Source organism: Otolemur garnettii, unplaced genomic scaffold (genome assembly GCF_000181295.1).
Source record: "Otolemur garnettii isolate 467f Iridium unplaced genomic scaffold, OtoGar3 scaffold00029, whole genome shotgun sequence".
Lineage (NCBI taxonomy): Eukaryota > Metazoa > Chordata > Mammalia > Primates > Galagidae > Otolemur > Otolemur garnettii.
Window position 1 is genome coordinate 6917378 of NW_003852424.1, and position 24950 is coordinate 6942327.

General features: G+C 38.2%; 1 protein-coding gene across 4 annotated transcripts in view; it reads right to left on the reverse strand.

Annotated features, from left to right (window-relative positions):
• MCTP2 (multiple C2 and transmembrane domain containing 2) overlaps positions 1-24950 on the reverse strand; it is a 183726-nt gene that overhangs the window by 39627 nt on the left and 119149 nt on the right. For 3 of the 4 annotated variants that reach the window (XM_003788814.3, XM_023512681.1, XM_023512682.1), the window contains 2 exons: positions 2913-3035; positions 339-380 (listed from right to left, as the gene is read on the reverse strand). The exons of the other annotated variant lie outside the window; for it this stretch is intronic. In XM_003788814.3, coding sequence (XP_003788862.1) covers positions 339-380; positions 2913-3035 — 165 coding nt within the window. The remainder of the gene's footprint in view (positions 1-338; positions 381-2912; positions 3036-24950) is intronic. 4 annotated transcript variants of the gene reach the window in all.

Genomic DNA, 24950 nt, shown 5'->3' on the forward strand with positions numbered 1-24950 from the left:
AGCAGCAATTTCACTTGATGTCCTTTTGACTTCCTGGGCTCCCTTTTATCTACAAAGAGGAAGGCTAATCTTGGCCGGCATCCAATGAAAGGCCTCCTGCAGGTGTGCTTTTTATAACATTTCAATTATTCCTTCCATTTTACTCCTTTCAGCCTCATTTTAAAAAAATCTTAAGAAGGCATACCCTTTTTTAAAAATTACAATGACATTACCATACCGGTCACTCCATAATACTTAAAAAAAAAAAAAAAAAAAGAGTTATCCTTCAACCCAACCAGAAGCGGGATCTGCTGACAGCGTGAACGTTCCCTTTTCTGGTCTCTCTTGAGCGCACTCACCTTGTCATCCTCATCCTCTTCGTCATCTACGTCTGTGCTTTCCTAGAAGGAAACCCCACAGTGAGTTACTAAGACATCAACCAGAATGACCAAAGGCACGTTAAACTCACGCACATCAAGTTTTTCTGGAGAACTTAAGCATTAGTGTTTTTTAATGCATTATACCCCCTTGAAAAATAACAGTTTAAAGTTCAGGGACACCACAGTAAGACTATAAACAACATGCATATTCTAGATAACACTGTTAACTATAAATAAAGCTGTTAGACCAGTGGCCTTCCAAGGCATTCAGCTTTAAAAAGACATTGCCAAATTGTACTTTCTGTAAACAGTGCTGTTCTCATTCTGACAAATGAACCGACTACTATGTTAAGGCTGAGAATACACACTCCGTTTGTGCTAGGCTTATTGTTATGATGACTGCTCTCTCCCTTTGGAGCCATTACTGAGACATTAGACAATAGAAAATGCATTAGTCTGCACATAATCAATCTTAAGGATCAGTTAAGGATACAGTTTCTATGTGGTACTGTTATTTTGCTTGGACTTTGGGGCTGGAAGGGGCAGGTGAGGGAAGGGGAGGGAACTCAAGGCTCTGACCTGGACTTGATGGTGCCTGACTTTAGCTCAGGGGCAACAGCACCAGTCTTACTACCAATGGGTTTGTGCAGATTAGTTTAAGATCTTGGTTATGTAATAGGCAAGTTTTAATCACAGCACTGCAGTGTTTAAAAATGAACACAGGTGGAGATGCAATCGAGTGGGTTCAGTGGTTTACAAGGAGTGCTCAGTATTAGACAACCGGGTCCACTTTCAGCTTGAACACATAGGTTTCTGCTTAACCTTGCGAAGGTCAGCCATGCTGTTTAGATGCCATTGTTCCAGTAGTAAAAAGAATTATCAATATCATGCTCTTAAAAGAGAGTAACTCTGAAATCCAGAGAGTACTCTGTTATATTCTATAAAACCACTGAACACTTATCAGGAAATTTCTCCAGGGCTGGTACAGCCCTACCTCCCGCAATTCTCATGAGACTCAACTAGCAGTTTGTGTGACACTCATTGATCCTCTGGGGGAGCTAACCTATTCACTATTGGCAGCAAGCATGTCTCAGGAAAGCTAATGTATAAATGGAAGTGTAATGGAAACTGGTTATGGGAGGAAAAAACACTGTTATTAGGAATTAAAAGTTTTCAGTTTAGAACAGGATTCCAGCACTTTTTTTCACTGTGACTTTGGGCAAATCACTTTGCCACTATGAGCTGTAGTTTCATGAAGCATAAAATAAAAATAATTCTTGCCTCCTTCATAGTAGTGTCATCAAAATTAGGTGATGAATTTGAATTCTTTATTAGAAAGGTATGTATATGCATATTTATGTGTAAACAGCAAGAATATTTATGCACATTTTACATATGTACATGCTCAAATCAATGTACACGTATGCACGCACATACACACTGTCAACACATTATGTACATAGTAGGCAAAATAAAATCTGATTAAACATTATAAAAATGTGAGTTGACAGCATTTGTTATTAGAGATAGTTCTCTGTAAAAATTTACCTTATCTACACCTCTGTGCAGCCTGCTCCTTAAATGGACTGTAAAGCTATTTATTCATTACATGGTTCTATCATCTCACTGATACTCGTCTGTGCCTACTGCATTAAATAATCACAGTCCAACAGAATGGAATTCTGAAATTGCCTGAGGTTTTACCTCCTGCTACAACACTCATTTTTCCCACCTCCCAACCTAAATGAAACCAGAAACATCCCCTAGACATCTACCACTTCCAAGATGATTTCTTTTTTATAAATGATGTGGAGCTGATCTTTTAAGAAAGGGAATGATCAACTCTTAGAACTTTAGATTTTTGTTTCAAAAGCTTGGTTCTTCAATACAGAATGCCAAGATTACATCAAGAACAAGGCTGTAAATACAAGTTTCTGCACACCTAGAGCAGAAAAATCCTATGAGGTAGGATGCGGGGAGGAGGAAGAGGAGTAGATGGTAAGAGAGGTCTTTAAGAAGATGTCTGTCTGTCTTCAACGTAACAGGGAAGTTGAGAATTCTAAGACTAAATCGGGCACCTGAAAATACATGGGTTTATGTCCACCGACTTTCTGATTGCCCTGGAAGTTGTTCAGCCTCCAAGAATCTCCTGAGTTTTCCGGCCAGAGAGAACATGTTTGAAGTGGAAAGATTTGAATCATCTCCCATAGTGCTCTCTGTGCCCTGGAGAGGCTCAGACAGACACCAATGGCTTTTCTGCACTGGCTGAGAAAGTTATTCACAGAAACCTTACAAAGAACCAGGTAGGCACATACACATGTGCTTCCAGAATGGAAATGAAAACAAAGACCCCGAGGGGCCCCTTCTGTGAACACTATTGGCCGGGACTAAGCAAGAACTGATAAAAGCCCTCCCATGCAAAGTATGTGGCAGGCAGGGCTGCACCTCATATCTCAAACACCACGGACCTGGGCCACGATTCGGTGGTCCTGGTTTATTGTTGATACATTTTTTCTCAGGTCAAATGTCAGAACTCTTTGGATCTCGGCTTACCTGGTTGTCCTGCACGCAGCTGACCTTGCCTCTGGTGGGTCTGATGAAATTGTAGATAAAGAGCAGTAATAATGCCAAGGGGATCATGTATAGCTCAAAATTCCAGACGGTGACCAGAAATACCTGATTTGAAGACACATAAGACCATGTGACTGCTTGATAAAACAAGAGGGGAACAATTTTAAGGAGATTAAACTTGGGACTCTCTCTAGAGTAGCTCTTATAGTTTCAGACACACAATGAGGAAGATATGGAATGACTCAGCCGGTCACAATCCACAGTAGACAGATACAGCAGCTTCCTATCTTGAAAGGCCATTGCTCCGTTAACTTTATTACTTTTTATTTTTGCACTTCTGGATTTTAATGTATTCGAATTTAGGGCGAGCAGCATGGAAAAATCCATGGTCACAAAGAGGCAGGCCACAGGACAAACCGTGCCAACAGTCAGACTCCTAAAAATCTTAAAGTCTACCAATGTTGAGGTTGTATAGCCAAAGGAAAATGATCAGCTAACAACGTCTACATCAGAAAGGAATACATCTACCTGGCCAGTTTCTATCAACCTCTGAAATCTGTGACTCCCCTCACAGAAGGGCCCAGTGAGTTGGAGGTTTGCCTTCAAGCACCTACATAATGATGGCTGGTAGAAATGTGAATGCAAATAAGACGTGGCTGTACCTCCAAAGAACACCTGATAATCACAACAGAAGGCAGGAGTGAAACCTTGAGCAAGTTAACTTCCTAACTTGAGCCTCATTTTATTTTAAAATTCATAGGTAGCCGGCAGAGTGGCTCACACCTGTAATCCCAGCACTCTAGGAGGCCGAGATAGGTGGATTGCTTGAGCTCAGGAATTCAAGACCAGTCTGAGCAAAAGCCAGGCCCTGTCTCTAAAAATAGCTGGGCAGTGGGCACCTATAGTCCCAGCAACTCAGGAGGCAGAGGCAAAAGAATCACTTTGAGCCTAAGAGTTTGAGGTTGCTGTGAGCTATGACACTACAGCACTCTATGAAGGGCGACCAAGTGAGACTCTCTTAAATAAATAAATAAATTCCACAGATAGTTTATAACAGGGGTTCTCAACCTTCCTAATGCCGTGATGTATTTTTATGGTTACAAAGGGGTCGCGATCCACAGGTTGAAAACCACTGGTTTAGAAGATGAAATAAGATAATCTGTGGTTATTAGTTGTCGACTTGTGTTTGAAAAAGTCACTGCTATATCCATTTAGAAGAAGCAAATTATTCCATTTTAAGTAGAAGTAAAACTTTCTTTCCAAAAAGCAATGTTGCTTTATTGTCAAAAACTTTTTCTAATATTAAAAAATGTTTGGTACCTATCATATATTTCTTTGGTTTTAGTTCCTATTGTAAATGACATCATTTCTTCCATTATAGTTTTCAAACTCATTATTCTTTGCAAACAAAAACAATTTGTATATGTTAGTTTCTTAAAGTAGTAACCTCACTGAATTTTCTTTACTGTATCAAACAGCTTTTTATTGCATTTTTCTAGGGTTTCTAAGAAAATAATTACATAATCTACAAATAAGGAATCTCCTCTGTTTCTTCTTTTCTATTATTTGTAACTTTTGTTTTTCCTGTTTAAATTCATTGCTCTCATAAAACAACGTTAAATAAATCTGTTGAGGGAGACATTATTGTCTAATTCCGGGCTTTAGTGAAAATTAAACCCACATAAGCATGACGTGGGTTTACAGTTTGAGAATTAAGAATACATACACATATTTTTTGATACTAGAAAATTTACATATAAGTGATCATTTGGATATTCTGTATATATTTTAAGTAGTTCATAAATACTCTTTTGCATCTGCTCCAAACTTAATGAAAATACTTTTTAAACAAGAATACATCCATCAATCCCAACAAGGGTCTAATTTTTCTTCTTTTTAAGATCAGGAATGGATGGTAGCTGATCATCTGTTCTTACAGAATCTTCTGAAATATTAAAGAAGTTTTCTTTCCTTGCCGTTTAAAAACATTAGTATGAAGTATTGCATTTATAGTTTTATAACCTCAAAGCAACTCTGTATTTCTGGGAGAAACTCCTTTTCACAGATGTCTACCAGTGTTTTAATGTACTGTTGTATTTTATTTGCTAATCCTTAAAGATGTTTTACATAGATGCCTGTAGATTACATTTATTGCTCGCTTTTTGTCTTCTGGATAAGTTTAGGTGTTAGGATGATACTGACACCACATAACATTATAGTTCATTCTTTCTCTATACCCCAGATAATATTTTTACATTACCAAATAGTCCAAGAACACAAAAAATACATAGACTCACTTTACAAATACCTATTCGCCCCCCAAGTATTAAGAGTTGTTAATGTGCTTGCTGTCATCTTTTTTCTGATTATTATTCATATTTTTTAAAATAAAACATTTTCAGACACTTGGTCCCCACAGTCAACCCTCCTCAGTCCTATTCCTCTCATTCGTAAAGGCAACCTTGTCCTAAATTTGATGTGAAATTTGTCACCTGAGGACACATTAGGCTTATATTAGAAATAATATAAAAACATAGAAATGTTCACATCATTCTGCAAATATTTTAACCAACAGTACGTTTTACTGTTCCATTGGTGCTGTATGCACAAACTAAGTACATTCATTCTAACTAATATAGTTTCCATTCAAATCAACATTGTACGATTTGTCCATTATACTCTTATCAATGAAAAGTTAGGTGGAAACAGGCTTTATTATTTATGTAGTCAGACATATTATTCCTTAATATTAGAATTCATATCTTTAATGTTCAACGTTCCACATAAGGAATTATGTCCTACCCTGAGATGATAAAGCTATTTCGTGTTTTCTTCTAAAAGATTATTTGGTATATGTGTATTTGCATAATCTATATTATTTCTCAATGTTTTAATTAGGAAAAAAAACCCTTCCAATTTGAACGTTTTCTGTACAGATAGTAATCTTTTACAACTAAGTTCCTATGACAATCTATACTTTTCTCACTCATCTCCATTGCCACTTTCATCATATACCAAGTTCCTACATGAGTATTTCTGCTATTTCTGGGCACTCTAAATTCTTCCACTCATACAGATAATGTTAGATAACATCTGAGTGAACAAATCTCAGATCGTACACTCTGAAAATTATCTTAGATACTTTTTTACTCTTTACTCCTCCACATGTATTTTAGTTTTTTTACAATTTACAAAGCTCTAGACACCTCTTGGTAAAATTTGGCTTGAACTTGTCCTGAATTTACATGTCACTGTGGAGATAAGTGACCTCTTGATATTAGTGCTTCTAATTTGTAAAGATTGTTGATTTTTCTATATATTCAGGACTTTTAAACATTTTCTTATAATATTATAACATTAAAATATTTTCTCACAATGTTTTATTACTTTTCACCAAACTTACTTTCAGGTTTTATTATTTTCCTAAGTAACTCAGAGTTATGATACTCTTATAAAAGTAACAGAACCATTTTAAAATTTATACATTTTAATTGATTATTGCAGGGTACAGGAACAACGGCTTTTACATGTTGTTCATATTCTTTCCAAACCCTCTTACTGGTTATAGGAGATTGCAGATATATCCTTCTGGAGATAGTCTGTAGAACATTATAAAAACTATAAATCATGACAATATTCCTTTTCCTTTGCCCTGAAATCTATACGTTATTTATATCTTCTCTTAATGCTAAACCTCTTTACATTCCTTCAGTATGTTAAGTGCTTTTTGGTAATCCTTTTTGGGTTAGTGAAGACTGTTATGTTGATTTCCTCCAGTGTATTAATCTGGCTTGCTTCATCAACTTTCTTTTATCTTACAATATATACATATTTTGTTTCCGATAATTTTTACATTTTCAAAGATATCCCTAATATTTGTTTTATACAATAAAACGGCAAACAGTAGAACAGTAAAGGAATTTCTTTACTAGAGAAAACTACATTGCTACCAATTTCCCTTCCCCTGTTCTTAAGTTTCTTTGGCAATTACAGGTTTTAACTGTGTACAAAATGGTGGTTGTTTCTAAATACCTAGTTACTAGTTAAATGGGATTTTATTCTTTTAAATTGCTAAATTTAACTTCAAATAAGCCGCTGACATAAAGCTCATGAGAATTTTCTTCAATACAAAGCTATGTGTATCTTTGATAAAATTATTTGAGCAGCAACTCTTTGAAAGGGCTTGGTGTAAAGAAAAGCAGAGACATAGGGTGGTAACTGGAAGGGACTAGAGCGATGATCCAGGACAGAGTGAGAGGGAAAATGATGATGTAGGTCACAGAAGAAAGAATAGTTGGAGCCCCCTGAATCAGTGGAAGAGTGGGATCCAGTGGAGGCCTTGTCTTAGCAATAACTCAGTTCATCTGAAGGGAATAATTCAGTTACAGAAGGAACGCAGAAGATACAGGTGTTGGTAGGGGCCCAGACATAGATGGGGTGGCACCGAAGTGGAGGGGTCCTTACATCAATCATGGTCGTTAGAGAAAAGTGAGGATGGGCAAAAGGTATTAGAAGTGCCTTCTAAAGATAAATTCCTAATCACCCTATGAACTGAACAGACCCTTCTCTGCCAAGGGGACCCCAAAGTGACCTTAAAACTGCGTGCCCAGCTATGACTGGATGCAAGGTCAGACATGCATCGTTTCACCCCTCCCTCACTGAAGAACACCAGGCTTTATTTCCTAAGGGCCAGATCAGCATTCTTTCCTGATGAACGACCCCTGACCACCCATAAAGTGGTTTTAACCATCTACAGAACGTGTGCAGAGAGCTTTTTCCACGTCCTTCATTTTTGTGACATAGACAGTCGCTGTTTTTAAACACTGACCCCATGAAAGGACCAAGGCCTGAAGGCACATGTTTCACCCCATGTATCCCATCCTGCCAGAACGGCCGGTATGGACTGTGCACCCTTTACAAGAAATAAAGCAAGCTCTCAGTTTCCAAATTATAAACCATTAAATACTTTTTTAAGTTAACAAAATTTTAAGGGCAGAAAAGAAGTTATGCAATAGTCTAGGAGAATGGAAGGAGATTACAGAAATGTAATAGAACTGTCCAGAGGCACTGAGTATGTTTCTTAGAGCCCTGCTCACCTGAGGTCTTGCTAATGGAGCATAATGAATAGAGAAGATGAGGAGATTATTTCAAAGATGAACTGTGGAATCTCAGCTGAATTCTTGGTGAGGAAAAGTATGAAGGGAAGGAGATGAAATGTAACAAATGGATATACCAATTCACAGATTAAAAGTGGCCAAACATAAAATTAGTGGACGCCAAGATAACTGCTAAGAAATTATTCAAAATGTAGACCACAGACACAAAAATATACATACATAAGAGATTAAGAAACACGAAAAATATAAATGTGAAAACTTATGCCTTATAGGTGTTCAGGTAGGGACAGGGAATTAATGAGAGAATAGGGAAGAAGCAACATATGAAGATAAAATGACTAAGAATTTTCCAGAAATGTGTAAAATTTGGGGGAAGCTCCTTCCCTCAAAAATCTTTATCAGGTTTAATAAAGAAGGATCTCTACCTAAAAATATCAGAGAACTGAAAACACCTGGAGAAAAGAGAAAATCCTTAAAAGCAGTTAGAAAATACTTAAAAGATAGTTCAACAGCAAAGAAAAGGCAACTTGAGTGACTTCATATCCCAGGAAAAGCAAGAATAGAGTAGAATAGCTTAACATACATACTGTTTCAGTCTTTCAATTCAGGATCTTATATCTGGCAAATTGTCTTTAAAGAACAATGAAGCAAGACGTTTACAGAATAACATGAGCTAGGAGTGCTTCTCACCAGTAGACCCTCACCAAGCTGACAGATAAAAGATACACTTCCAATAGAAGGACAACTGCCCCAGCTGTAAAGACTGGATGCAAGAATGTACGGTGCTCCAAAACAAAGGTGTGTGTGTATGCCAACCTAAATAGACACTGACTTAACAAGGAATAAAGTCAAATTTTTCTGTAATCAAACTGTCTAGAATTTAGGAAACAGAAAGAGCTTAAACACTGAAAGATCTACTGCTAGATTTAAAGAATTCTATGACACTCTAGCTGTTAAGTTTGTATGTTAAATAGAAAAGTAAACTTCAGTAGAAAGGAAAAGCTTTTATCTCCATACCTGGAAGAAAAGAAGCTGTGAAAACTGGATAATATACACAGATAAACTCTGTGAAGACATCTGAGAACAATCAGGGCTTCCAGGACCTGCAGGGAGAAGACCAAGGGTGGCAAAAAACAAATGCGCTACCTCAGTTTGCTATGGTTTTATCTCCTTCAGAGTCTGGGGTTTCTTTCTATTTGTTTGTTTTTGCCAATTCCCTGAGCAGAACAGAATAACTAAGTCTAGCAGCCTAGACTTTGGTTCAATCCTAGTAATATAGGAAGGCAAAAATTGGAGGGTGTGCAATGTAACTGTGACAGCTAGGACTTCAGGGACAAAACTTTGAGGGCCAGAGGAGGAACAGCGGAGTCAAACCAGACATTCTATGTGCCTTTCTCCTGGAGAAAGTTACTAACTCCTAGACCAGGCGTGCATGGGGTGAAAGGTCGAAATCAAGCAGAAACCAGCTACTGGAAGCTTTGGCAGTCTCAGAGTTGAGTGACAAAAATTGGAATTCAGGGACTATTAAAAGTGAAGGACTTCACTCGATGATGTAGCCTTTTTATTTAGCTCCTTGCAACCACTGACTAGATCAGAGGGACTTGCCATACTCTAACTGCCTACTCGATAGCCACACCCTTTAAAGTGTCCTAATAAAAACAACCAGGAGTCAGAAACAATGATTAAAAAGAGAGAGAGAGAGAAATAGATAATTTAGAGTTACCAGAAATGGATTTTAAAATAATATATCATCTATATATTCATGAAAATGGGTAAAAAACATGGAAAATGTCAGCAGACAATGGGACTCTATATATAACAGAATCAATTTGGAAACTGGGAATTTACATAAGTGAAATGAAGAGATCTATACGTGAACTTAATAACAGCACAGATAAGGCAAAAGAAAGAATAAATGATTTGGACTAGAAAATTAGATTGATAATTGCAGTAAGAGTAGGAAAAAGGTATACTTTAAGCAGAGATAAATAAGAAAAGGCAGTAAAAGGATGTAGGGCACACTAAGAAAGGTGTCATTTATATCTAACAAGAGTGTCCAGAAGGGGAAAGGGAAGAGAATGGGGAAAAAAGCTGGATATGATACCGGATGAGAATTTCCCAAAATTCAGAAAAGAGGAGAAGTCACAGATTCAAGAAATGCCAAATTGGATAAATAGAGGGAAAACTACACACAGGCACCTCATAGTAAAAGTACATGTAATTAATGACCAAAAGCAGGTTTGAAACACACACACAGAGACACACACACACACACAGTGCCTTGCAGGGAACAATAATAAAGTTGATCACTGACTTGTCCCCAGAAAAGAAACAGCCAGAAAACAAAGAGAAAGAATTTTTATAAAACAGGGTTAACTGTTCCTTCAATCAGGGGTCCTCAAACTTTTTGAACAGGGGGCCAGTTCACTGTCCCTCAGACGGCTGGAGGGCTGGACTGCGGCCCCAGGACAAGTAGGCTGCTAAGTAGGACAGGCAGCAGCGGCAAAAACACCAGGCGGGATAAATGTCCTAGGTGGGCTGCATGTGGCCCCCGGGCCATAGTTTGAGGACGCCTGCTTTAAATGTTTGGTAAAACTTGCCTATAACGTTTTGCTTTCTGGGAAGATATTAAATGGCTGATTTAATTACATAATGGATTTAGAACCACTGATACATATTTTTCAGTCACTGATAAATTGTTCTATAAGCTTTATTCATTTGATACATTTCAACAATTTAAAGTAAAATTTTTTCATAGTATCTTTTTATAATTTATTCTCTCCTTCATCAGAATAATATACCTCTTCAATGTCTGATCCTTGTTCGTTTGGATTCATTCTCTTTTACATTGAAAACTCTCAAGAAAGGATTGATTTTAGTGTTTTCAAAAAGATGACTTTCAACTTTGTTCTTTCTTCGTATTTGACACATGTACTCTAATTGCTTTTTTTTTTATTTTCTCTTTTAATCAATTTGGTTTCATTTTACTTTTCTTCCTATAATTTTGTGGTCTGGCCAGTTCATAATTTTGAGTTTGACTTATTTTCATTATTGGTTTTGTCATGTTCTGTTTTTGCAGAACAGGAAAAGTCAATTTTAACTCATATGGAAAAGCAAAAGCCAAGAATTCTTCCTACGACATTCCTAAAGATTAAAAATAAACTGGGAAGAATTATGGTGAAGCTTGGCGATGTTTGTGTAATATTGGTCCAGGTATAGACAACAGACTGGAGGAGAAACCCATGTCTGGTTGGAAACTTGATTTATGACTTTGTGGAAATTGCAGACCACCAAGAAATGGCAGAATATTCAATAAATGGTACTGAGTCAATTAGATCCCCAGAACACAAAAATAAAATGAAATCACAAGTGGATTAAAAATTTCTAACGTAAAATGCAAAGCCATATAACATTTTAAAAGATATTTCCATGACTCTGGGTGTTAGGAATGATTCCTTTATCAAGACATGAACTGCTCCAAACATAGAAAAAACTGATAAATTTGAGATTAAAGATTTTGTTGATCAAAACATTTTAACATAAATAACATGAAAATACAGCCATAAACTTAGAGAAGATACTTCAGTTGCAAAGAATTTCTACTGAGATTATATAAAATGCTTGTACAAATCAATTTGAAAACTAGAGAAAGATGAAACAAAGGTGGAGCCCAAACACAGAAAACTCATTGGCAAAAATAAAAATGCAAATTAAAACCCCACCAGGAGCCTCTTGACACACCATTTTGACAATTAAGAAGTGAGATAGTGCCAAGAGTTTTCTGAGAACAAGGGTAACTTTCCTTTGATGCTAATGGTTCAATCACTCAGGAAATGGGTATTGACTCAGTTAGCAGGAAGTGCTTATCCCCAAACCCAGCAAAACACATTTATTTTTTTGGAGACAGAGTGGGTATGCACCCTAGAGCAGTGGGTATCAAACGTTAGCATGCATGAGAAAACCCTGAGGACTTATTTAAATAAGAATGGGGAGTCTCAACCTCAGAGTTCTCCTGGTTTCACAGATTTAGGGTTGAGAGGGAGAAATTGTATTCCAGAAAAGTTTCTACATGCTGCTAGCTAGGCACCCCACTGAGAACCATTACTAGTCCAAACACATGTCCACCAGATGATATTTATAACAATGTTTGTAAGATCACTTTTAATAATAACCAACCCCCCAGTGACCCCCATTGTCAAACCTGGAATCAATATAAATGTCTACAAATAATAGAAAGGATAAATAAAATAACTTAATCATAAAAAATTAGATGCCATACAGAATGTAAATGAATTTCAACAACAATCCTGGGTGAATAAATTTCCAAGTCACAGAATAAGCCATAAAAGTCTCATATGATTTCTATCATGAAACTTTCAAAAAAGGGGGCAAAACTGAATTCTATCCTTTAGAGACAGATACAAAGGGAATAAAACCACAATAGATAGTTAGTGTATGATATACAACATTCAACTTCACCATTACTTGTGGGGACAGAAGAGCAAGGATTGAGTCACAAAGTGGCAAAGAAAAAACTTTGAAAATAATGGAAATGTTTACATTTTAAGTGGAGTGGTAGGTATACAGATGTTTATCTTCATCTTTAAACTGTACATAGGTACAGTTTTATAAGCTGCATTGACATGTGATATATTTTATAACTTTTTTTTCTGAGACGCGTCTCACTTTGTCACCCTTGGTAGATAGGATCACAGCTCTCAGCAACCTCAAACTCTTGGGCTCCAGCAATCCTCTTGCCTCAGCCTCCCTAGTAGCTGACACTATAGGCACCGGCCACAACGCCCAGTTATTTTTAGAGATGGCGTCTCACTCTTGCTCAGGCTGGTCTTGAACTCCTGAGCTCAAGCAATCCACCTATAACTTTTTTTTTTTTAAAGCAGATTACTTACCACTAATAGAACACTGGGTATGACTCTGCATGGACCTAGGAATGGTTAAAAAGCCATGAAATCCAGGGCTGCCAATGCCCTTCTTACAACTATCACAAAGGACAAAGTGCAGATTTTGAAATTGAGGAGGCCGGGGCGGGGAAGAAAGTGGAAAAGGAGAAAACACCCTAACAAAACAACACCCCAACAGCCAACTACAATGGCCACAAAACTGTGGGGAAATGCGGAGGTCCCGAGCATCACTTCTTCACTGTGGCTCTCTCCTCTTTCTCCATCAACAGACATGGAAAAAGTAGATAAACATTGCTCTTCCTAACAGCCCCATCCCCTCAACCTGAGCCCTGTATGACCTCTGTCCTACAACCAGTGTAAAATCATTTATAGTCACAAACATTTACAAAGTCATCCAGGGTCCAATAAACTTGTAGGTGTAACATCACAGGCCACACTACATTTCTAAAAAATGTCAAGTACTACCTTTTAATACAGCATTTCTCAAACTTCCCTGAGAAAGGGATGCCATTTCTTATCTCATATATGTGTCGCATATATTAACCTATCAAACATGGCTCATTTGTTATCAGTTTCAGAAATGTTGGTCCCTACCAATGGCTCCTAATCAAAATGCTCACAGGGTGGAGCGAGGGAAATGTAACCGAGTATGAGAAGCTCAGATGGAAGACTAAGGAACTGGGGACCACAGGGAACTCAGAGAGCCTCCCTTCTCCAACACTCTTTTTCCTACTCAGCTTCAGCTGTTTCATGAGACATCTGGTCTGACATTACCCAGTCTTCTGTTTTTTCAAAAGTTCACAATAGAGGGCCAGGTGCAGTGGCTCATGCCTATGATCTTAGCACTTTGGGAGGCCAAGGCAGGAGGATATCTTCAGCTCAGAAATTCAAGACCAGCCTGAGCAACAGTGAGATCCCATCTCTACAAAAATAGAAAAATTAGCCAGGTGTTGTTGCTGGCGCCTACAGTTCCAGCTACTTGGGAAGCTAAGACAGGAGGATCACTTCAAACCAGGAGTTTGAGATTGTTGTGAGTTAGGCTGATGACACTCTATCCTGGAGCAACAGAGGGAGACTCTGTCTAAAAAGTCAAAACCAAACAAAAAAGTTCATGATAGAAATAAACTACTGATGCATGCAACTTGGATGGATCTGAAGGCCATTATGCTGAGTGAAAAAAGTCCATCCCAAAGGATTACTTGCATATAATTTTTTTCTAGATGACACTTTCGAAATAACAGAATTATAGTTCTGGGGAAAAGAATCCCTGGTCAATAAATGTTGGAAGAACTGGATAACCACATGTAAAAGACTGAAACTGGACCTGCCCCTGTCACCACTTACAGAAACTACTTCAAGATGGATAAAACACTTCAATCTAAGGCATGAAACACTAAAAATCCTCAAAGAATGTGGGAGGGGGGAAGTACTTGAAGATATCGGCCTGGAAAGATTTTATGAAGATGATTTCCATGGCAATTACAACAGAAATAAACAAATGGGACTTAATTAAACTGAAAATCTTCTATATAGCTAAGGAAACAACAACCAAAGTAAACAGACAAACTTCAGAATGGGAAAGTTATTTGCATATTATTAATCTGAATTGGACAAAAGCTTGATAACCAGAATCTATAGTCAACTCAAATTAATCAACAAAAAAGAGCCAATAAACCCACATATCCATTGGGCAAGAGACATGAATAGAACCCTCTCTAAGGAAGATAGACAAATGGCTAGCAAACATATGAAAAAATGCTCATTGTCCCTAATTATCAGACAAATACAAATCAAAACTACCCTGAGATACTACCTAACCCCAGTGAGAATGGCCCACATCACAAAGTCTATAAGCTGCAGATGGTGGCATGGATGTGGAGAGGAGGGAACACCTTTACACTACTGGTGGGACTGCAAACTAATACAAACTTTTTGGAAGGAAGTATGGAGAATCCTCAAAGAACTCAAATTAGACCTCCCATTTGATCCTGCAATCCCATTACTAGGATCTACCCAGAAGAAAAAGCCTTTTATCATAAGGACATTTGCATTGAACTGTTCATCACAGGTCAATTTACAATCACCAAAATGTGGAAACAGCCTACATGCTCATCAACCCAGGAATGGATTAAAAAGCTGCAGTATATATATGCCACAGAATACTATTCGGAGACTAAAAAAGATGGAGACTTTATATCTTTTGTATTAACCTGGATAGAGGTGGAACATGTTCTTCTTAGTAAAGCATCACAAGAATGGAGAAGCAAGAATCCAATGTGCTCAATTCTAATATGAAGGCAGCAGATGAGCTAACACAGGGGAGGGGGGGAGGGGAAAAAGTGGGGTGGGAGGTCACAGTGTTTGGCACATCTCTTGGGGGTGGGACACAATTATATGAAGGACTTTAACAAATGTAATCAGTGTAACCTAATTCTTTGTACCCTCAATGAATCCCAAATTAAAACAAAAACAAAAAAACTTCATGATCAAAATAAACTACTGATGCACACAACTTGGGTGGATGTGAAGGCCATTATGCTGACTGAAAAAAGTTCATCCTAAAGGATTACTTGCACATAATTTTTTTCTATGTAACATTTTCAAAATAACAGAATTACAATGACACAGAACAGGTAAATGGTTGCCAGGGTTAGGGCTGCAGGTGTGTGAGCATTAATGGGTAACTGTGGAGAGGTTCTGTGGGACTGAATAATTCTGAATCTTGATTGTGGTGACATTTACCTGATACGCAAATTAAACACCACCACCACCACCACCAGCAGCACCACGTGCATGTACAAGTTGGTGAAACAAGAATCCGGTGGAGTGAGTGAATAGTTTTGTCCAACAACCCCCTGGTTTTGACTATGTGCTGTGGTGATATCACTCGGTTATCATTGGGAGAAGCTGACTGGAGGGGACACAGGAAGTCTTTGTGCTATTTTTTTTGAACTTTTGAGTCTTAACCTATTTCAAAATAAAGTTTTAAAAATGTTCATGATGTGAATTCTTCTGATTTTTAAACATGAGAAACCAATCATTTATAATAATTTGTTTTCATTCCCCCCTAAACATACACATATCCCCCACAGTGGACCACATGTGTTCCAGTTCACACCCAGGCCCAGATTATTCTAACACTCTTCTGATTTGTACAGTACCCATAATACCTCTTTCTACTTCCTATCCATTCACATCAGGGCCATGGAATGGCCCAAAGCTTAGCTCTCATTCTGGTGTTCTCAATGCTCAAAGCCTTTTATCTCCTCCCAACCTCTATATACTGAGTCCAAAACTCTTCATTTTCTATTCATGGCCCATTGAATCAAAACATGGCTTGAACTTACACTGGAAATTCTTCCTGTCTCTGTTTCCTACCACAGTTCCTAAACTCAAAGTATGTAAATTTGCCATTCTTAAAAATGAATGCCAGGGCTGTGCCTGTGGCTCAGTGAGTAGGGTGCTGGCCCCATATACCAAGGGTGGTGGGTTCAAACCCACCCTGGCCAAACTACGAAATAAATAAATAAAAATGAATTGCCTATGTTTTCCTTCTCAATTACTTAATTCAATGTGTCTCTAGGAATGTTCATATTTCTTCACTAACTAGTTCCCTTATTTGAAGCAAGCCATTCTTCCATAAAATATCTTACATATATATACTTTGCCTAGTATCATGGTTTTCAACAGTTTTTTTTAAATTCTGAATACATAATTTATCTCTGTACATCTTATAAAACATATGATGAAGACTTGTATGAAATAGACAAACATGTGTTGAATTGAGAGTAGAGTCGAAGTTTGAGCGTTTAAATAAAGGTCTAACCAAATCTAACATTATAGTTGGTTAATGTCATCATCAAGGCAGGTGCTAGAGTGGTCCAAAGAACATGCAGAGAAGCCCTAAATCAGAATCCAAATTATGGCTTTGGACAGGACAAATGCCAAATGACAGCGCATGACATAGCCCAAAAGGCATAATTCCAGATGTTTCCTCACGTGACTGAGCACGTGAAAGTTCAGATTAATGTCTAGAAAGGTATGGTGATAAAATTTATTACAGTTTCTGAATCAATTAAAACTAATCAATTGAGACATTCATACAAATAAATATGGAACATTTTCTATCTATGAAGACTCTATACTGTTACTATATGCTGAATTTCAAAAAATGAATAAGACATAGCTTTATGTAGGAGCTATGAGGATAAACCATTACACATACATGTGTACATTTTATGCATCTAATTTTGAGACCCTATCATGCCTTATTTAAGTGGGTTTTTCAGTAAAAATATCTATATATGGTTTTCGTAATCAGAGGAACATTTTATAAATGAGGAATCAAATTATTAATGTTGGTGAGTTTGAATATGAAACCAAATGCTTTTAACTGCTACATGGTACTTTGTCCTTTTTGTTATTTTTGAGTTTCTAAGGCAACTACATTTTCATTATTTTTTTTTTATTAAATCATAGCTATGTGCACTAATGCAATTATGGGGTACAATGTGCTAGTTTTATATACAATTTGAAATACTTTCATCAAACTGGTTAACATAGCCTTCTTTTTCTAACAGTAACGGCTCAAAGATGCTTAGAACATATTCACTTTGGATCTAAACCATGGCTTTACCTACACTAGTTGTGCGATCTGGAAACATTACTTAACAGTTTTTTCATCTGTGAGATGGGGATGGTAACATCTTCCTCAAGGGCCACAGAGAGGATTAAATGCAAAAATGAACCCAAAGGGTTGTCATCATTGTGCTTCTAGAAAGAGAATGAAGGGCATCTCTGTCTCAAGTCAGAGGACAGACATGTAACCACAAGGAAAATTGGTTGTAAGATACAGTTTGTTAGTCTCTGTTTCACTAATTATTTTTGTAGAAAAGCTCTTAGGTAATCCACTAGTTCAATGACAAGACTCAATGCTATATCGTGACAGCACTTAGATAATATGGACAGTTTAGTGGAAGAAAGGAAATACAAGCAGAAGATAGGACAGTGCTAAAAATAAGCAAAAGACTTCACTTAGTCTAGAGGTGGTAAGACATCCAGCTGGGCTAGATCACAGAGGGATGGCAGCCAGTTCCTAGAGAAACCTGCAGGTCCTGGTCAGAAGTTGAGGATGTGAACCTAAATTAAAAAGCAAACCCACTGATGGATTTTTAAACAAAGAAATGATAGAACTAGACATTTAACTAGATAATTCTGGTAACAAAGTGCTCTTAGTTATGGGAATAGGATAGAAAAAAAAAAATTGGGAAGATACAATAATAGCCATGAGGAAAGAGTAAGGTAGATAGGTCGCCTTTGGGATGCTCAGGGATGCTTTCCAGAGATAAAGGCTTTGGTTGGCAATTAATATGTGGCCTGAGTTTTGGTTAACTGCATGGAGTAATGTGGGAAAATCGGGGTTTCATGTCCCTTACTCTCACACCCTTCAGTCATACCCTGTGCCCCTTTCCAGTTTGGTTGGCTGCAGAGCAAGCCCACCCCCGTTGCAGCTCTCACACCCAACTTCTGCTGTGTGGATAGCCACACGGCTTCCTCCTAGACTTCCTTCCCTCCTGCCATTTACTATCAGCCATGGGGGAAGCAGAATGAACAAATCAAATGTCAAAAATCTTTTAAGTTGCCAATAACGTGGGATTTCTATATATATATCTCATTGCTGCCCTCTCAGCCACTCTCAAATTAAAGTGTCTATAATACACAACCTCATCCTTTCCCCGAATTTATGCCTCTCACTGAAGTACTTCCTGTGTCAGAAACGAGACCTTGTACCAGAAATCCTCACCCATTGGAAGCAACATGGATAAAAGTTATGCAGGGCCCAGATGCGGTGCTGGGCCCCAAAGAATGGTACTTCTTTATGGTGCCCCAAAGAAGTTCATGTCCAGTTCCCTGGAACTTGTCATATTGCATGACAAAGGGAATTAATTAAGGCTGCAGATGCTCTTAAAGTTGCTAATCATCTGACCTGAAAATAGGAAGATGATCTAACCTTGCATTCCCCAACCCCCAGGCTGCTGGACGGGCATCAGTCTGTAGGCTGTCAGGAATCAGGCCACACAGCATCACTACCTGAGCTCTGCAGCCTATTTCCTTACCCCCATATCTGTGGAAAAATTGTCTTCATGAAACTGGTTGCTGGTGCCAGAAGGTTCCAGTCCATGGCTATTAGGATCCATGCACACAGCAGGAGGTGAGCTGCAAGGTAGCAAAGCTTCATCTGTGTTTACAGCCGTTCCCCACTGCTGGCATCACTCTCTGAGCTCCGCCTCCCTTTCCAACCCTGGGCATACCGTCTTCCATGCAAAAGGTCCCTTATGCCAACAAGGCTGGGGATGCCTGATTTAACCAATGTAATGATAAGAGTTTCTAAAAGGGGAAGAGGGAAGCAGAAGAGAGCCTGGAAAAGACGTAAGGGTGGAAGCAAGGTCAGAGTGATGAGATGTGAGAACTCACCAACCTACCATCATGGGATACGAAGATGGAGGGAAGAACCATGAGCCAAAGACTATGAGCAAACTCCAGAAGCTGGAAAAGAGAAGGTCTCCATAGAGCAGTGGTTCTCAACTTGTGGGTCGTGACCCACAGGAACTGTATTAAAGGGCTGTGGCATTAGGAAGGTTGAGAAAGAACCTAGAGCCTCCAGAGAACACAGGCCTTCCTTGACTTTAGCCCGACTGCACTACATGTCTCACCTCTGGCACTGTAAGATGATACATCAGTCTTAACTTAAGCCATTTAAGTCTATGATGACTTGTTACAGTAGCAAAATAAAATTTATACAGTAGTACAAGCACACCTTGGAGATACTGTGGGTTTGCATCCAGACTACTGCAATAAAAGGAGTATCACAATAAAATGAGCCACACACATTTTTGGTTTCTCTTCACTATAAAGTGGTCTATTAAGTGTATAATGCCATTATGTCCAAAAATCAAAAAATATGCTTCAATTAAAAATACTTTACTGCTAAAAAAATATGGTCATGGGAGCCATTCGTGAATCATAACATTCTTGCTGGTGGAGAGTCCTACTTTGCTGTTTATGGCTGCTGAATGATCAGGGTGGTCATTGCTGAAAGCTATGTGCATGTGGCAATATCTTAAAATACATCAATAATAAAATTTTGCCACATCGACTGGCTCTTCCTTTCTAAGAGATTTCTCTGTAGCAGGTAATGCTGTTGGATAGCATTTAATCATGCCAGAACTTTCTTTCAAAATTGAAGTCAGTCCTCTCAAAAACTGCTACTATTTTGCCAACTAAGACCTTGTAATATTCTAAGTCATTTATTGTCATTTCAACAATGTTCATAGCATCTTTAACAGGAGTAGATTCCAGCTCTAAAAGTCACTTTCTTGGCTTATCCAGAAGAAGCAACTCATGCTGGGTCAAGTTTTCTGATGAGAGTGCAATAATTCAGTCACATCTTCAGGCTCCACTTCTAATTCTAGTTCACTTGGAATAGCCACCATGTCTTCAGTGACTTCCTGTATTCAAGTCTGGAACCCCTCAAATTCATCTATGAAGGCTGAAATCCACTTATTCCAAACTCCTGTTAGTGTCAATATTTTTACTTTTTTGCATGGGTCACGAGTGTTCTTAATGGTGTCTAGAATGGCAAACCCTCTCCAGAATGTTTTCAATGTCCTTTGTCCAGATCCATCAACAAATCACTATGGCAGCTAGAGCTTTATAAATGTTATTTCTTAAATAATTAGACTTGGAAGTAGAAATTACTCACTGATCCATGGGATGATGAATGGATGTTATGTTAGTAGGCATGAAAACATTACTCTCTGTACATCTCTATCAGAGCTCTTGGGTAATTAGAAGCACTGTCAGTGATCAATAATATTATAAAAGATATCTTTTTTCCTGAGCAGTAGGTCTCAACGATGAGCTTAAAACATTCAGGAAACTCTGCTGGAAACAGATGTACTGTCACCCAGGCTTTGTCGTTCAATTTATAAAGCACAGGCAGAACAGATTCAGAATAATTCTCAAAGGCCCAAGGATTTTTGAAATGATAAATGAGTATCAGTTCATTGGCCCCTAACAAGAGAACCAGCATGTCCTTTGAAGCCTTGACACTGATTTCCTTCTAGCTACGAAAGTCTTAGATGGCATCTTCTTTCAATAAAAGTCTATCTCATCTACAATCAAAATCTGTTGTTTAGTGTATTTACCTTCATTAATTCTCTTAGCTAGATCTGGATGCCTTGGTGCAGCTTCTACATCAGCACTTGCTGCTTCACTTATACAACAGAGGTGGCTTTTTTCCTTAAACCCCAAGAACTCACCTCTGTTAGCTTCTAACTTTTCTTCTGCAGCTTCCTCACCTCTCTCAGTCTTCACAGAATTGAAGGGGGTGGGGGGGCCTTGCTTCGGATTAGGCTTTGGCTTAATGGAATGTTGTGGTTGGTTTGATCTTCTATCCAGACAACTGAAACTTTCTCCACATCATCGATAGACTGATTTACTTCCCTATCATCTCTGCGGTCACTGGACTAGCACCTTTAACTTCCTTCAAGACCTTTTTTTAGTATTCACAACTTGACTAACAGTTTGGTGCAAGAGACCTATCTTATCTCAGTTTTCCGCATGCCTTCCTCACTAAGCTTAATCAAAGCTTAGTTTTGATTTACAGTGAGAGACAGTGAGAGACATTCCTTTTACTTTAACACATTGAGGGAGAAAACTGGTGGAACAGGTGACTGGGAGAGCAGTCAGAACACACTGCACCATTGACCGTGTTGGCCATCGTGGATAAGCATGGTTCATGGCACACCGTAACAATTACAATGGTGACATCAAAGACCACTAGTCACAGATCACCATAATACATACCAGAATAATGGCAAAGTTTTAAATATTGTAAGAATTCCCAAATGTGACAAAGAGACATGGGGTGAGCACGTACTTTTATGCTTTTCTGAAAAATGGTACCCATTGATTTGTTTAACACAGAGTTTTCATGAGTTTTTAACCTATAATAAAAGCACTATCTACAAAGTTCAATAAAGCAAAACCTGGATAAATCAAGGTACACACCTAGGGAAACTATAAAAGCCATACAGATGCCAGAAAACCAACTTGACACCTTTGGAAGGAAACGGAAGGTGCTGGAAGAGGCTTGTTTTACCTGGTCTAGTCCCCACCGAGAAGGAGAGAAGGAGACACAGACACCAATCATGAGAAAAAAGCCTGGGCACACCTCAGCTTAGACCAGGCCCAGAGGCAAAAAGTTCCTTCCTACCCCAACACACACTTTCCTCCTCCATCCTCTAGTAAGACCTCTGTATTTCCACCAGGGCCTCTATGTCACACTCTGTTTGCCACGATGTATAAGAAGTTTACTGATTCAATATTCATTACCCAGTTGTTTTCCTGAAATCCATGAACGTGAAAATATACCATTGTGGTGTTGATGTGGTATTCTCTTTAACCACTTCTATGTGACATAGAATGACCGGATCAGTTCCTTAGGAAAACATCGAACTTGACGTCTTATCTCTTGGAGACAAAATTTGTTCACTAGTTTAGCTTTGTGTGGGAATAACCACAGCTGATGGTTGATTCCCAGTGCTTTTGTGCACACACATCTGCACTGTGTTCCTCACTTTTATTATCCTCTGTGACTGTGTAAATAAACAAGGCTTCTCAGATTGTGAAACTTTCACAATAGCGCTGCTGAATATTTCTATGAAGAACACGGCAAATGCTGTTCCGGTTTTAGAGGCAGTCTATATACAAAACTCCAGATAATCTTAATGTTAAATGTAATCAGAAGCTTTTACATAATAATCTCCTGGACATGGAGCTTTTCTTGACTTTATTGGAATGCGTTAATGGATTTAAACAGAAAACAAAAACCTTCTAACCTATACTACACATTCATTTCTTATTAGTTTTTCTCTCTTTTAAACGTGACACATTTATTAAAATCCCATCATTTTAATGTCCAGCTCATGCTACTGGCCACCCTATCTATAACTTTACATTTCCTGATGATTTTATGTAAATGGAGAAAAGGTGAAATTATCACCTATGGCTCACTAAAAATCCCCACACCACTCATAAAGGCAGAACAACTAGTTTAAAAAGTAGAAAAGCACTGGACTAAATGAAAGGGAAAAAAAGCATCTAATGTGCTGCACTATTGGCTTTTCCCCCTAGAATGATCATAATTTCAGGTCTAGAATCAGACAATAAATTTCTCATTATGCGTTTTTGCAGAAGCTGGTAATTGAGCAGTTGAAAGTCTGATTTTGGTAAATACATCTTTCAAAGCCATCAGCAAATTCTCTGCTCTGATTAAAGGAAGGGAGGAAAAATCTTTGCACATTTATTTATTCCCCGTAAAGCTGGCTATCTAAAGAGGTCGAGGGAAAAAATTCCATCAAATGTACCGATGAGTGTCTCACTCGTTTCAGAAGCATAATTTTTGGCACCGTGGGACCCTCCGTGGTGGAAGTCCGATGGGGCTCTAATTGTCCTCTAAGTGGACCAAGCGTTCTCTCAAAGTGTGCTGACTCCGGTCACATGAATATCAGGCTGCAATTGTGCCTAAAAGCTTAAACTTAACACGACTTCCTCCTTCATGTTCATAGAAAGATTAGATCAGAATGAACACAGAAAAAAACGCTCTGGGTAATAAAGCAAGTGTATCTAATTAGCATTAGTGCAGAGACAGAGTAAAGCAGTTCACTGTATTAAGTTACTCGACTTGCAGTTTTATTTCTGGCACTAAAAGCAGCAGGCTTGCCGTAAGTTCACATTAAGCCTGCAATAGCTCTGTACACACTCAATGTGCTTACAACAGACGAAGGTGCCTTAACTCGGGAGCCCTCCAATAGTGATTAGTGAGTGCTGCTATTTATAGCAAAGTAGAATTCCTTTAGGAATCATATCAAGAATGCCTTGGATGGTCTCCCATTACTCGGATACACTACCTATTTGCTTAATTGAAAAGCAAAATCGTACTTGTATCAGAGCCACACACACTTGCCACTGAAAACAAAAAGCGCTGCCAAGACTTGGATCCTCCTTTCTCGTAGGACTGCTTTTAGGACTCTTGAATTTATTCTGATCAGGGGTCCAAGGAGCATTCTTACGATACTGAAATATCACTACAGATCAGGAATGAATCCAAAACATGGTTTTAAATTATGAGCACACACACTCATTCAAATGATCTTTTGTTCGCTAAAATAAAAGTTCAAATCAAAGTCCACCAATTACAAGTTCAGTGTGTGGTCTGTTATGGTCAAAATCTGCTGCATCGTGTAAATAAGTCTACTTAAAAAAAAAAAAAAAACTACTGAAACAACCATGATCCCAGCTAAAGATGCTTTTGAATTTTAATATCTTAAATATCAGACAGATATAAAGTTTGAGGGCATGAGTAAGAAATAAAGTCTTCCTCAGCTATTGCAGGATCCTAGCCTGTTAAACACACAATGAAAATATTTTAAAAGGCCCTTTAAAGACCAAGAGGCAGATGTTCAGGTAAAACCAAAGCCAGGAGATTGTTTATTTTAATAAAGCTATTATATGCGCAGCCCCAAATTAGGACTGGCACCAAGGCCAGGATATGTCTAAACCATCACCACCTGTTTGCCCTGAAAAATCAATTAAAGTCACACTTTCCTAGCAGTCCCCTTCTAAACAATAAAACTTGGACAGCTTCATTGTGAGACTTGAGGCACTCCGAGGGAATGTACTTGAAACCTAAATCCTTAGTCTCACATTACTTATAAACTAACTAGACTAAAAGCAGCCTTCAGGGGCAGCGGTGGAAATGGGAGGGAAAGGGGATGAAGAAACAGAGGAAGAGGAGGAGAGAAATCCCCACGTCCATCAGTTTCATCCTGAGAGTCACACCCCCTTTTGGTGAATTCCAGTAATTTCTTCGAAGGCTTTCTTCTTTTCCCCTTTCTTTTTTTTTTTTTTTTTTTTTT